Source organism: Mesoplodon mirus, assembly GCF_964341445.2.
Source record: "Mesoplodon mirus genome assembly, chromosome: 7".
NCBI classification, from domain to species: domain Eukaryota; kingdom Metazoa; phylum Chordata; class Mammalia; order Artiodactyla; family Ziphiidae; genus Mesoplodon; species Mesoplodon mirus.
The window spans coordinates 41,657,023-41,669,646 of NC_138983.1; the positions used below are offsets into that span (position 1 = coordinate 41,657,023).

The 12,624-nt window shown below is 36.3% G+C and overlaps 1 protein-coding gene across 2 annotated transcripts in view; it reads right to left on the reverse strand.

The window, feature by feature from the left end:
- Nucleotides 1-12,624, reverse strand: part of NAALAD2 (N-acetylated alpha-linked acidic dipeptidase 2) — a gene marked incomplete at its 5' end in the record, with an annotated part of 52,734 nt that overhangs the window by 26,414 nt on the left and 13,696 nt on the right. For both annotated transcript variants that reach the window (XM_082628348.1, XM_082628349.1), the window contains 4 exons: nt 4,121-4,219; nt 5,361-5,454; nt 9,562-9,748; nt 11,927-12,052. In XM_082628348.1, coding sequence (XP_082484474.1) covers nt 4,121-4,219; nt 5,361-5,454; nt 9,562-9,748; nt 11,927-12,052 — 506 coding nt within the window. The remainder of the gene's footprint in view (nt 1-4,120; nt 4,220-5,360; nt 5,455-9,561; nt 9,749-11,926; nt 12,053-12,624) is intronic.

The window sequence follows — 12,624 nt, forward strand, 5'->3', positions numbered from 1 at the left end:
CTCTTTAGCATGTGTTTCTAAGTATATGAGCCTAAGATCTATTAGTAAGAAAGCCAGCTTCATTGATGTTGTCATTAAATGAAGAAAAGTAGGTAAAGGATACTGTAACAATGAGGAATGAGGAAAAAAATCTATTTTAATCTAAACATGAAAATAAACTGGCTATCTGTTCAGATCCTCAAAGAAGCTCATCTACATCTTTAATCCTTATATCTTCCTGGTTTTTAGTATCATTGACTCCAGAAGTACCTAAAAGAATTATCTAGAGAGGTGCTGCTATGGCTTCCAGTGGGGTTGGTGTGAACGATGTGGGCTCAGCAAATAAAGTTCCCGAAATTCTGAAATTCCGGACAACTTGGGAGGTTGGCTTTGGGGCGTCTACTGCTTCACCACCAATAGGAATGACTTCCAGAGGAATTTGATCCTCAGTTTGGGACTCTTTGCTGTGGGAGTTTGGCTGGCCAGGAATTTTTTTTTTTTTTTTTTTTTTTTTTTTTGCGGTACGCGGGCCTCTCACTGTCGTGGCCTCTCCCATTGCGGAGCACAGGCTCCGGATGCGCAGGCTCAGAGGCCATGGCTCACGGGCCCAGCCGCTCCACGGCATGTGGGATCTTCCCGTACTGGGGCACGAACCCGTTCCCCTACATCGGCAGGCGGACTCTCAACCACTGCGCCACCAGGGAAGCCCTGGCCAGGGATTTGAGTGACAATGACCTAAAGGCACCTCAGCCAGGGGTGTAGCCATAAAAACACATAGAACCCCTGTGCTGTACCTGAACCTTCCAAACACAGTGCCTCCCATCTGTGACCATTACACGACTTGCCCTGATGGCAATTGAAGTTTGATTCACACGGGCACCTTTCCTTCCCTGCCTTGTAATAGAGAAGAACTTCTTGTACTTTATTACAAGTTATTCATTAAGGGATGTTGCCTATAAGCTTAAATTATAGATAATGGCCCAGCTCTGGGAACCCGGCTTCCCAGGTAATGAATATTAAGTTAAAATACCTTGGGCTTCCCTGGTGGTGCAGTGGTTGAGAGTCCGCCTGCCAATGCAGGGGACACGGGTTCGTGCCCTGGTCCAGGAAGATCCCACATGCCACGGAGCGGCTGGGCCCGTGAGCCATGGCCGCTGAGCCTGCGCGTTCGGAGCCTGTGCTCCGCGACAGGAGAGACCACAACAGTGAGAGGCCCGCGTAACACAAAACAAAAACAAAACAAAACAAAAAAACAACTAAAGTACCTTTTTTTAAGCTCACAGGAAACAACCTGACCAGTTCCACCAGTGAATGACTGCAGGGAGGAAGAAATTAACACATCCCCTCTGCAGGCTGACAGGAACCAAGAAATGTTTGACTTTACTCCCTCCCCTTTTAGTATGAAAGGAGCCTGAATTCTAACTCAGGCAAGATGGTTCTTTGGGGCACGCCATCTTCTTGGTCTGTTGGCTTTCTGAATAAAGTAGTTATTCCTTGCCCCAGCAGCTCATCTCTCAATTATTGGCTGATCGTACAGCGAGCAGTAGATCTTAGACTTGGTAACAGCCTGATTTCCTTTTCTTTGCTGAGTCCATTCAGAACACCCTTCTCTGGTCAGCAGGCAGGTTTCAGCTAAAGTGTTGTCCTCTATTCCTTAAAGTTCTGTACGTAGTTCTTAAGTTTCTGCAGGGGATGGTCTTTGCCCTTGTCTTTGTTCTTGATCTAATCTAATGGTATTTTAACAAATATTTGAAATAGAGATTATGCACAAAGAAAAAAAAAGAATTATCTACAGTTGACCCTTGAACATCATGGGTTTGAACTGCATAAGTGTCCTTACACATGGATATTTTTTACTAAATATGCACTACAATACTACATGATCCGCAGCTGTTTGAATACACAGGTGTGAAACCTCAGATATGGAGGGCTAACTGTAAAGTAATATGCAGATTTTTGACAGGCGGGGGGCTGGTGCCCCTAGCCCCTGTGTTGTTTGAGGGTCAACTGTATTTGTTTGTCCTGTTATCACCTCAAACTCATCATGTTCCAAATAAACTAAACTTCAGAATGTAGGCTCCACAGGGCAGGGATTTTTGCCTGTTTTGTACACTGCTGAATCCCCAGTACCCAGAATGGTACCAGGGGTATAGTATATGCTCAGTAAATAATTGTGAATTGAATGAATATACTCCTGTATGGAAAAACTGAGAACAACCTTAGCTCAACCATGAGAGTTACCTCTGCCTATCATTATCTTTGACTAGACTATTTTACAACTCTGTAGTGACAGAACTTAACTTGTAGTAATGTAGTAATACAAATAATTCATGCCCACTGAAATGCACAATTTCTCTAGTGAACGTTCAATTGACTTCCCTCCTCCAATGTGGAAGAAATCAGTTTTTCAGCTATTAAGCACACTCATTTCAGCATTCCTAAGGAGCTCATTTTTTTGTATCATCTTTGAATTCTCCTTTGAAGCATTTTAACTCCTTTCTGGTCCCCTTATTAATTAATGCATTAAATAAAATTTTTATACATGTTCAGTTTATATTTGTATGAGAATTATGGTTTTACTTAAAAAAATCCTTTATCATTTTTGGAAGTCCCACTGAGATGTACATGGACTCTGCTTAAAGAACCAAGAATGGGCAGCTTAAAACCAGACATGTCTTCTTTTGGCTCTCAGATATAAATCCCAAGCAGCAATAGAATCTTAACTTTGCTGAAACTCTGTATCTCTAACTTAATTTTTTTCTACTGATTCTGTGCTTTGTTTATGTTTCTAGTTTGCTTACAGTAGGTAAGTTATTCCCTATTTGTGGTAGCAATGTTTAAGAATTTAAGGTTTCACGACTTGTCATTTGGTAATCTCTGTAAATGGATCCATAGATTATCAAGGTCTCTTTTGGGTGAGAAATTACATACATAGTCTTGTTTTTAGCAATTTTTAAAAAAAATTTGTGTATCTGCCCATTTTTAGTTAAAATCATATAGGATTTTGTGCCCATGGTGAAGGTGAACAGTTTTTTGATATCTTGACCAAGTAAATGTTCTGTTTCTGAGTTTACTCTTGAACTGTGACTGAAGCTATATGTTTATTGATTTCTCTGTTTGTATGTTTCTGTTTATAAATCAGAAAGGCCTATATCTTTCATTGTGTGCCTCTAGAGAGTATTAATAATTAGACAATAAAGTCTTTTATATTAAAAGAACTCCATTCTAATTGAGAGATAGAGATAAATAAGCACTTATATAAAAATATTTCTAAAATCCTCATAAAATAAAATTGAACTTCTAATACTTTAAAAGTTCAGAAATAAAAAAAAACTCTTACAGAAATTAAAAAACATTCTAAGAATAAAATTTCACATTGTTAAAGTAAATTGTTAGCAAACAAGACTGATTTAATCATTTTAGCTTAATAAAAACAGCTCTGTTTTCTCTGATTTATCAGTGTTAAGTTTTCCTTCCTCTCTACATTTCAAGCAAATCAAAGTACTTAAAGTTCTGATCATGTCATGATGTTCTGTAACTCTGTATAAGCTGTTCTCTGCCTCTAGCATTTCCTGCCTATCTTGATACAGTGGAAAACTTATTTTTTTCTGTAGAATTAAGCTCAATGAACACATATTCTGTGATCACTCCTCGAAGTGCTCTCATGGGTTAATAACAATAATACCCAAAATGCTAAGTGTATTGAGCCTTACAGTAGTTACTTGCTTACCCATTTTAACTCATCTAACCCACCCACACAGGAAGTGATCAACAAATGTTGGCTCCTTTCTCTCTTCTCTTTTACTCCTTCCCTCAAGTTAACCTAGTGCTTCACATGCATAGCGTTTTGACAGTTATCTGAAAAACTTAAAAAGGTTAGGTGAAGAAGGAAGTTAAAATATTAAACCTATAACTCAAATGTAATTTTTGAGATTTACAAAACAAATGTTGTGATATCACTGTTGCAAGAAGAATTTACTACATCATTCCATAAGTAATTCTTAAGCAATATAAAATAATTATTCATTATGAAAAATGAGAAAAAGAAGATAAGCAAAATATATCTGGCAGAATATTTATCTTGACTTTTTCCATTAAACATGTAAACCTTCTCTAGGATACTAAAGTAACATAAAATTACCTGAAAGAATCGTGCCCTATGAAGCCAGGCCCGATATTATAATTCACCTTAAGACTTCCCTTCCAGCTCTCATCTGGTGGAGTAGTTCCTCCCAAATAGCTGTCAAGAGAACACAAAAATGACAGATAAATGCTGAGCATCACAATTTCTTAGAAGAAATCATAAAGTGTGGTGATGAGATATTTCACTCATTCATTTAACAAGTATATATTGAGGATTTATTAAGTGCCAGGTACTGTAAAATTTCCTTGCCTTGTGGAGCTTACATTCTAGTGAGAGAGCCATAACTGAGATAAATAAGGAAAACGTTTAATATATTACTGATAAGAGCCAAGGAGAGGAATTCCCTGGCGGTCCAGTGGTTAGGACTCAGCACTTTCACTGCCTGGGCCTGGGTTCAGTCCCAGGTCGGGGAACTAAGATCCTGCAAGCCCCACAGCATGGGCAAAAAAACAAAAAGAGCTAAGGAGAAAAAAACCAACCAAGATAGTGAGGGGAAATGGGAAGCATCAGCCTTTCTACTTTTGACTTTAATTATTTACATAGGGAAGTATTAGGTCCAAGAAATCCTGAACATGTGAAATTCATGACTGTGTTAAAGAGAAGAAATTTGTAGAAAAGCTGCTGATTACATAGTAGCCACTCACAAAGCAATGATCAAATTGTATTGGTACATACATTAAACAAAAATAGAAGTTAGGTGATTTGAAAAGCAACACAGTTATACAATACAATAATAACAAACATTAATTGAATATCATATTATAGACACTTTATATACATGATCTCATCTACTTCTCATAATAACTCTGTCAGGGAGAAACTATTTCTGTCTTCATTCTACAGAGAAGGAAACTGAGTCAGAGAAAGATTGAGTAACTGGTATAAGTTCACACATTTGGTAAGTGGTGGACATTACCACACTTTTAAAATGCAGGTCAAATACAAATATCAAATGAAGATCTAAGAAAATCTAACTACTTGAAAAATCTCAAATCAGTATTTTTATCTTTGGGCATAGTTTTGCTTCTGAGACTTTCATTTGTAGCAAACAAAGTAATGTTTTCTTATTATTTCTTAGTCATTAAACTGACTGCTCTTCTCTTATGGAAAAAAAAAGATGTGGTCTGTTTTTCCAATTTCAGGAGTCATTCTGATACAAAACTTATTCATTTTAGAAGAGAAAATGGGCATACTAGTGTAAATTATCTTATTCTCAAATCCAACTAGAAAACTATACCGTAATAATATTTCTGCATCATTATATCCAATGGGATGTACAGGGATTTGAGGGATTCCCACTCCTTCTTCAACATCAAGTCTGAAGGTGTACTCTGCAAAAATCAATTGCATAAGAGGAAAACGATTGAAGAATCTGAGCAAGGGGTATAAAGGAATTTATTTTATTACTATTGCAGATTAGCTATATGTTTGAAATTATATTCAAAATTTAAAGTTCCCCAAAAGTCAATTATTGTTTTATCTAATATGGTCTATTTAATTTGACAGTAAGAAATTAAATCATTTACACTTTAATGTAAAATCAGTTATAGGGATTACAGACTCCCCAACTTGTTTTGACATTTCATGTAATTCTCTTGAATTTTACAAGAATATTTTATTTCCTCAAGGATATCTCAAATCCTTCTTAAAGAAGCTTCAGTTAACCAGATACCTGGAAAATGCATCCCAGATTCTGAAACTAGAAAGAATTGTAAAAAAAAAAAAAATTAAAGGGAATTTATGAGATATTGTGAATAAGTGATAAGGTTCTTACTCAAACAGTAACAATATTCTCCTTAAAGGAAGATGAAAAGTATTGTCAGGCTTAAATCCTAATTGGGACTTCGGCTTTCAGCCAAAATAGAGTTCTCTAGAGCATTATTACCACTATCTTAGAAAAAAGGGAGGTTTCAGGACTTCCCTGGTAGTCCAGTAGTTAAGACTCCGAGCTCCCAATGCAGTGGGCCCAGGTTTGATCCCTGTCAGGGAACTAGATCCCATATGCCACAACGAAGATCCTGCATGCTGCAACTAAGACCCAGAGCAGCCAAATAAATAAATAAATAAATAAATATTTTTTAAAAAGAAGAAGAAAAAAGGGAGGTTTCAAACAAGTGACATCAGATTCCACTTAAGGAAGTAAAAAAGAAGAGCAAATAAAGCAAAAATAAGCAGGAGAAAGGATATACTAAACATCAGAGCAGAAACCTAAGAAATAGGAAACAGAAAAATGAGGGAGATTATCAATGAAATCCAAAGCTGATTCTCTGAGAGGATTAATAAAATTGATAAATCTCTAGCAAGACAAATCAGGAAAAGAAGAAAAAAGATATAACTTGCTAATATCAGGAATAAAGACGCGAATAGCACTCCCATACCTGCAGAAAAGAGAGAGAGAGAGAGAAAGAGAAAGAGAGAGAATGTATTATGAACAACTCTAAACCCATAAATTTGATAACTTAGATGAAATGGACAAAATTCTTAAACAACACAAACTACCAAATCTCACTCAAGAATAAATAGATAACCTAAACAGCCATATATCTATTAAAGAAATTGAATTTGTAGTTAAAAACATTCCTATGAAAGAAACACCAGGCCCATATGGATTCACTGAAGGATTCTACAAACATTCACAGACAAAAATCAAACCCATTCTATATAAACACTTGCAGAAAAATGAAGAAGATGAAATAGTTCTTAACTCATTCCATGAAACCAACGTTACTATTACCAAAATGAGACAGAGATATTACAAGGAAATAAATTGATAGCAATAGGGGATAAACAATATCCCTTATTACTAAAGACAGATTCTTAACAAAATTTTAGCAAAAATCCAATAATATACCAACATTATGAAAAGAATAATACATTGTGACCAAGTAGAGACTATCCCAGGATGTTGTGGTTTAACATTCAAAAATCAATCTGGGGAGTCCCCTGGTAACTTAGTGGTTAGGATTCTGGGCTTTCACTGCCATGGCCCAGGTTCAATACCTGGTCGCAGAACATCCTGCAAGCTGTGCAGCATGGGCAAAAAAAATCAATCTGTGTAATTGAAAAAACATAAATATGAACAGCTTAAGATCATTTCAACAGATGCAGTAAAAGCATTTGACAAGGGGCTTCCCTGGTGGCACAGTGGTTAAGAACGCACCTGCCAATGCAGGGGATGTGGGTTCAAGCCCTGGCCCAGGAAGATCCCACATGCCGCAGAGCAACTAAGCCCGTGTGCCACAACTACTGATCTTGTGCTCTAGAGCCCGAGAGCCACAACTACTGAAGCCTGCATGCCTACAGCCCATGCTCCGCAACAAGAGAAGCCACTGCAATGAGAAGCCCATACACCACAAGGAAGAGTAACCCCACCTCGACACAACTAGAGAAAGCTCATGCATAGCAACGAAGACCCAACACAGCCAAAGATAAAAAAAAATTTAAAAAGCACTTGACAAAATCCAATACATATTGCTAGTGAAATGAGATAAATGTGCTAAGATAAAAGCTCGTAGCACTGGGCTTCCCTGGTGGCGCAGTGGTAGAGAGTCCGCCTGCTGATGCAGGGGACACAGGTTCATGCCCTGGTCCGGGAGGATCCCACATGCTGCGGAGCGGCTGGGCCCGTGAGCCATGGCCACTGGGCCTGCGTGTCCGGAGCCTGTGCTCCGCAATGGGAGAGGCCACAGCAGTGAGAGGCCCACGTACCACAAAAACAAAAACAAAAAACAACAACAAAAAATAAAAACTCGTAGCACTTTAGAAGTGAACTTCCTCAATCTGATAAAAAGAATCTATAAAAAATATGCAGCTACTATCATACTTAACAGAGAAAGACTAGGACAGTCTTTGGGGCAGGGACATGGCAAGGATATCTGCTCTAACAGCTTTTTTCAGCAATGTTCTAGAGGTACTAGATGCTACAATAAGAAAAGAAAAGAAAAGGTACCCAGATTAGAAACAAAGAAATAAAACTGTCTTTATCTGCTGATGACATGATCATCTATGCAAAAACTCTGATAGAATCCACAAAAACCTAGTAGAATGAATTAGCTTAACAAGTTTTCATAATACAAGATCAATATATTTCTTCTAAAAATAAAATAACATTTCTATTTACTAGCAATGACCAACTGGAAATTGAAATTTAAAATGTAATTTAAAACAGCATAAAACTTTGAAACTATTATGGATAAATGTGAAAATAGACATGCATGGTCTGTACAGTGAAACTACAAACATGCTGAGAGACAGTAAAGAATACCTAAGTAAATGGAGAGTTGTGCCATATTCATGGATCAGAAGATTCAATATTTTTAAAATGTCAATTCTGCTCAAACTGATCTATAGGTTTAATTCAATCTCAAATCAACCTCCCAGGAGACTTTTTGGTAGAAATTGATAAGTTGGTTCTAAAATTCACATGGGAAGGACCTAGAATAGCAACCAAAACTTTGAAAAAGAATTGTAACTTGGAGGATGTACATATCTATTAGAACGTAAAGTTAACAAGATTGACCATACTAAGTGTTGACAACAGTGTAGCAGCTGGAACACTCATACACTGCTGCTGCAATATAAAATGGTACAACCAATTTGGAAAACAATTTGAAAATCATCTATCATATTATCCAGCCGTGCCATTTCTATGTATTTACTCAAGAGAAATAAAAACATATGTACATATAAAGACTTGCATACAACTGTTCATAGCAGCTTTATGTGTAATATCTCCAAAACTTAAAGCAATCCAAATTTCCAATAAAAATTAAATGAATAAACAAACTGTAGAGTATCCATTCAATGGAATACCATTCAGAAAAAAAAAAAGAAATGAAATACTGACACAGACATCTACATAAATGAATCTCAAAATAACTATACTGACAGAAAGCAAATCAATGATTTCCTAGGGATTGGCAGGGAGGGGGTAGGGTTGAGAGGAAGGCTTTACAAAAAGATGAGAGGAAACTTTTTTGGGTAATGGATATGTTCATTATCTTGATCATGGATATGGTTATGGGGATGTCAAAACTTTTCACATTTCATATATTAAATAACACAAAAAACCCATTGGTATTTAAAAAATAGAAGCGTGATCTACAGAAGAACAAAATCATTAGACAATTCAGAACCCCTAAGTTCTGGTTTGGTAAGAGTAATATTACTTTGGACATAAGAATCTGTGTTTCTGAACCTCTACTAAAGTTAGAGAGAGAATTGAACTGACCCCTTCCCCTCTCCATGTCCACACTTCATGAAAATTTAAAACTGAAATAAAAGGGAAATGCTTTTGAATTCCTAGCAATAGCAATCCAAAATATAATTGCACACAGTTTTAATGTTATTCTATAGATGCCTGCTTGCTTTTATGCCTTCTATAAGGGCAAGTAATATTTTTGCAAAAATGAGTGGACCATAACAGGCTTATCTATTACCTTTAGCTGGATAGCCTGGAGTGAGCGGGTCACCAGCACCATTCAAGTTTAACACATTCCCTCTCTGGGCTGCAGTTCCAGGAAGGTTCCATCCTTTTGGGTATGGCTGTACCCCAGGGGCAGAGTAGTCAGCTGGATCTGAATACAAGATGATTCCTTTGGCTCTTGCTAACATGGCATTTTTAACCTACAGGGGCAATGTGCAATCCATAATGTAGAAATGGAAAATGACTGATTTACCAATCTAAGATAAAATCAATTTAATGACATAAGGAAATTTACACACTGTTTTATCATCACACTCTTACACATTCAGTTCTCTTTGCCTTGAATACAATTTCTGTCTTGGTAGATTAACAACTCTCATTATTCAACATAACTCCAAACAAGTTATTGCCTTTTCTGTGAAGCATTCCTATTATCACTAAAACTGCAAAATTAATGTCTCCCTTCTTGGTACGTCTTCTATATTTTGTATATAATTATATTACAAGATGGATTAAAGCATTATAAAATACGTTTTAAACATCTTTCTCCCCTACTACATTGAGGCTGTTTTTGAGAACAGGACCCTGTCTTACTCACTTTTAACTATCTACCCTCCAACATTTAGTACATCATTGAGTAAGCATGATGAAAATATTTGTGGAACTAAACTAATTTAAAATTCTACACAGGTGAAGTCCCTGGCGGTCCACTGTTAACACTCTGCAGTCTCACTGTAGAGGGCCCGGGTTCAATCCCTGGTTGGGGAGCTAAGATACCACAAGCCACGCCGTGTGGTCAAAAAATAAATAACATAACATAATATAACATAAAACATAAAATTCTACACAGAACAGTCATAGTGTGTGAAACATTGCCCATAGTGTTTTGTAAGCATTGTTTCTAACAATTCAAACTGACCACAAATAGGGAAACCTCTCCTGTAAGATACTGAATTCTTTATTACCAAAAGTATTATAGCGAAAGATAGATAACTATCAGTCAACTTAAACACTTTCCAGTATTCAGAAAACACTCTTTTATAATATTAGAAAGAGCAAAATCTGGCACAACTCAATGATGCCCATCAAACTTTTGAAATAATATACAATTGACCCTTGAACAATACAGGGTTAATCCAAGAATAACTTATAGTTGGCCCTCTGTATCTGCCATTCCTCTGCATCTGCGGGTTTAACCAACGTCCAACCATGTAGTATTGTACAACTTATTATTGAAAAATATCCACGTATAAGTGGACCCATACAGTTCAAATCTGTGTCGTTCAAGAGTCAACTGTGCATTATGATTTAGTCATTCAGCTTCTAGGAATGAATCTATATTACAAAAATCTTCACACGAATGTTCAAGTACATATGGACAAAGATGCTAACAATATAATTATTGTAATAGTAACAAATTTAAGACAAGCCAAGGATCTGTCAACAGAGCAATGGTTAAATAAACTGCTTATCAATTCTGTGAAATACTACATAGCCATCTAAAGTAATGAGGTATTTACTTGATAAGCAGTTACCAAGAAATTACTAAGTACCAGTAACTACCCTAAGCGCTTTCAAACCTAAAGTCGATTAATCCTACTGTGGATTCTAAGAGATTAGTGTTATTATTAGCATTCCTATTTCATATATAAGGAAACACTGGCACAGAGTGGTTAACTAACTTGCTCACAGGAAAAGATCTAGAGAATAGGGGGCCCAGACCAGACCCCAGGTTGTATGGATCTAGCTACCTATACTCTTAACCACTTTATTATACATCTCTCAGTGTGTTGACATGCAAGAATACCCTTGAGTTATTATTGAGTGAAAAAATAAAGTTATACAATATATAGTATCTAATGCCCTCTTTGTAAAAAAAAAATATTTAATATGAGTATATGGAGACATATACTTATATTCATATAATATATTCATATTTCATAGGCCTGGAAAGACCTGTTAAGATTGATTATGTCTGGGCAATGAAACTGAGTGATACATGGGAGATTTTCATTTTTTAGGTTATATAAAATTTCTTCAATTAAATAAAAAGTAACATTTCTTTGGTAATAAAACTATTAAGAACAATTTCCCTTTCTAGATATGTGAGGTAGCAAAAAAACAAACAAAAAAACCTCAAAAATAAACCAGGATTTTCTGTGCAGCCATAAAAATAGCAAATTTACATATATATGTATATATATATATATATATATATATATATATATACACGTATATGTATATATATATGTATATGTATATGTATATATATATATAGAGAGAGAGAGCAATTTTGGAAACCATAATGCAAGCTGATCATTTATATTCACAGGTTATATCCTATCTCTTTCCCTCTAGAAAAGCAAATAACACAATACTTTATTTCCTCTGAAGATTTTCCCATATCTTGCAATAACAATTTTTCCAGTGCAGTTGATGTTCATCTCTCTTTCTAGTTTGAAAAAGTCTTCAGTACGAGCGTAGTTCACATATACAAGCTCCCCCTGTAGGAAAACAAAAATAAAACAAAGTAAAAAATACACAATACTGCTATAATTAAAGAGAAAACCAAACAATAAGTGTGCTCCGCAATACTGCATCATCAAAAGTTATCTTTCCTGTCTTGGGCTTAATAAACAGATCCATGCTAATTCTGTAGAAGTCTTTAAAAATATTTCAGGGCTTCCCTGCTGGCACAGTGGTTGAGAGTCCGCCTGTTGATGCAGGGGACACGGGTTCATGCCCCGGTCCGGGAAGATCCCACATGCCTTGGAGCAGCTAGGCCCGTGAGCCATGGCCACTGAGCCTGCGCGTCTGGAGCCTGTGCTCCGCAACGGGAGAGGCCACAACAGTGAGAGGCCCGCGTATCGCAAAAAAAAAAAAAAAAAAAAATTCAGTATCCTGAAAGTTAAAAAAAAAAAAAAAGACAATACGTAAAACATTTTAGACAGTGTGCTCTGTCCTGAGGAAATTATTAGCATATCCTGAGCCATGGGAAATAGGATAAATAAAAGTAATTTTTAAAATCCTAAGTATGTTTGATTTCCAACCATGGTATTAATTTAAGAATTTCTGT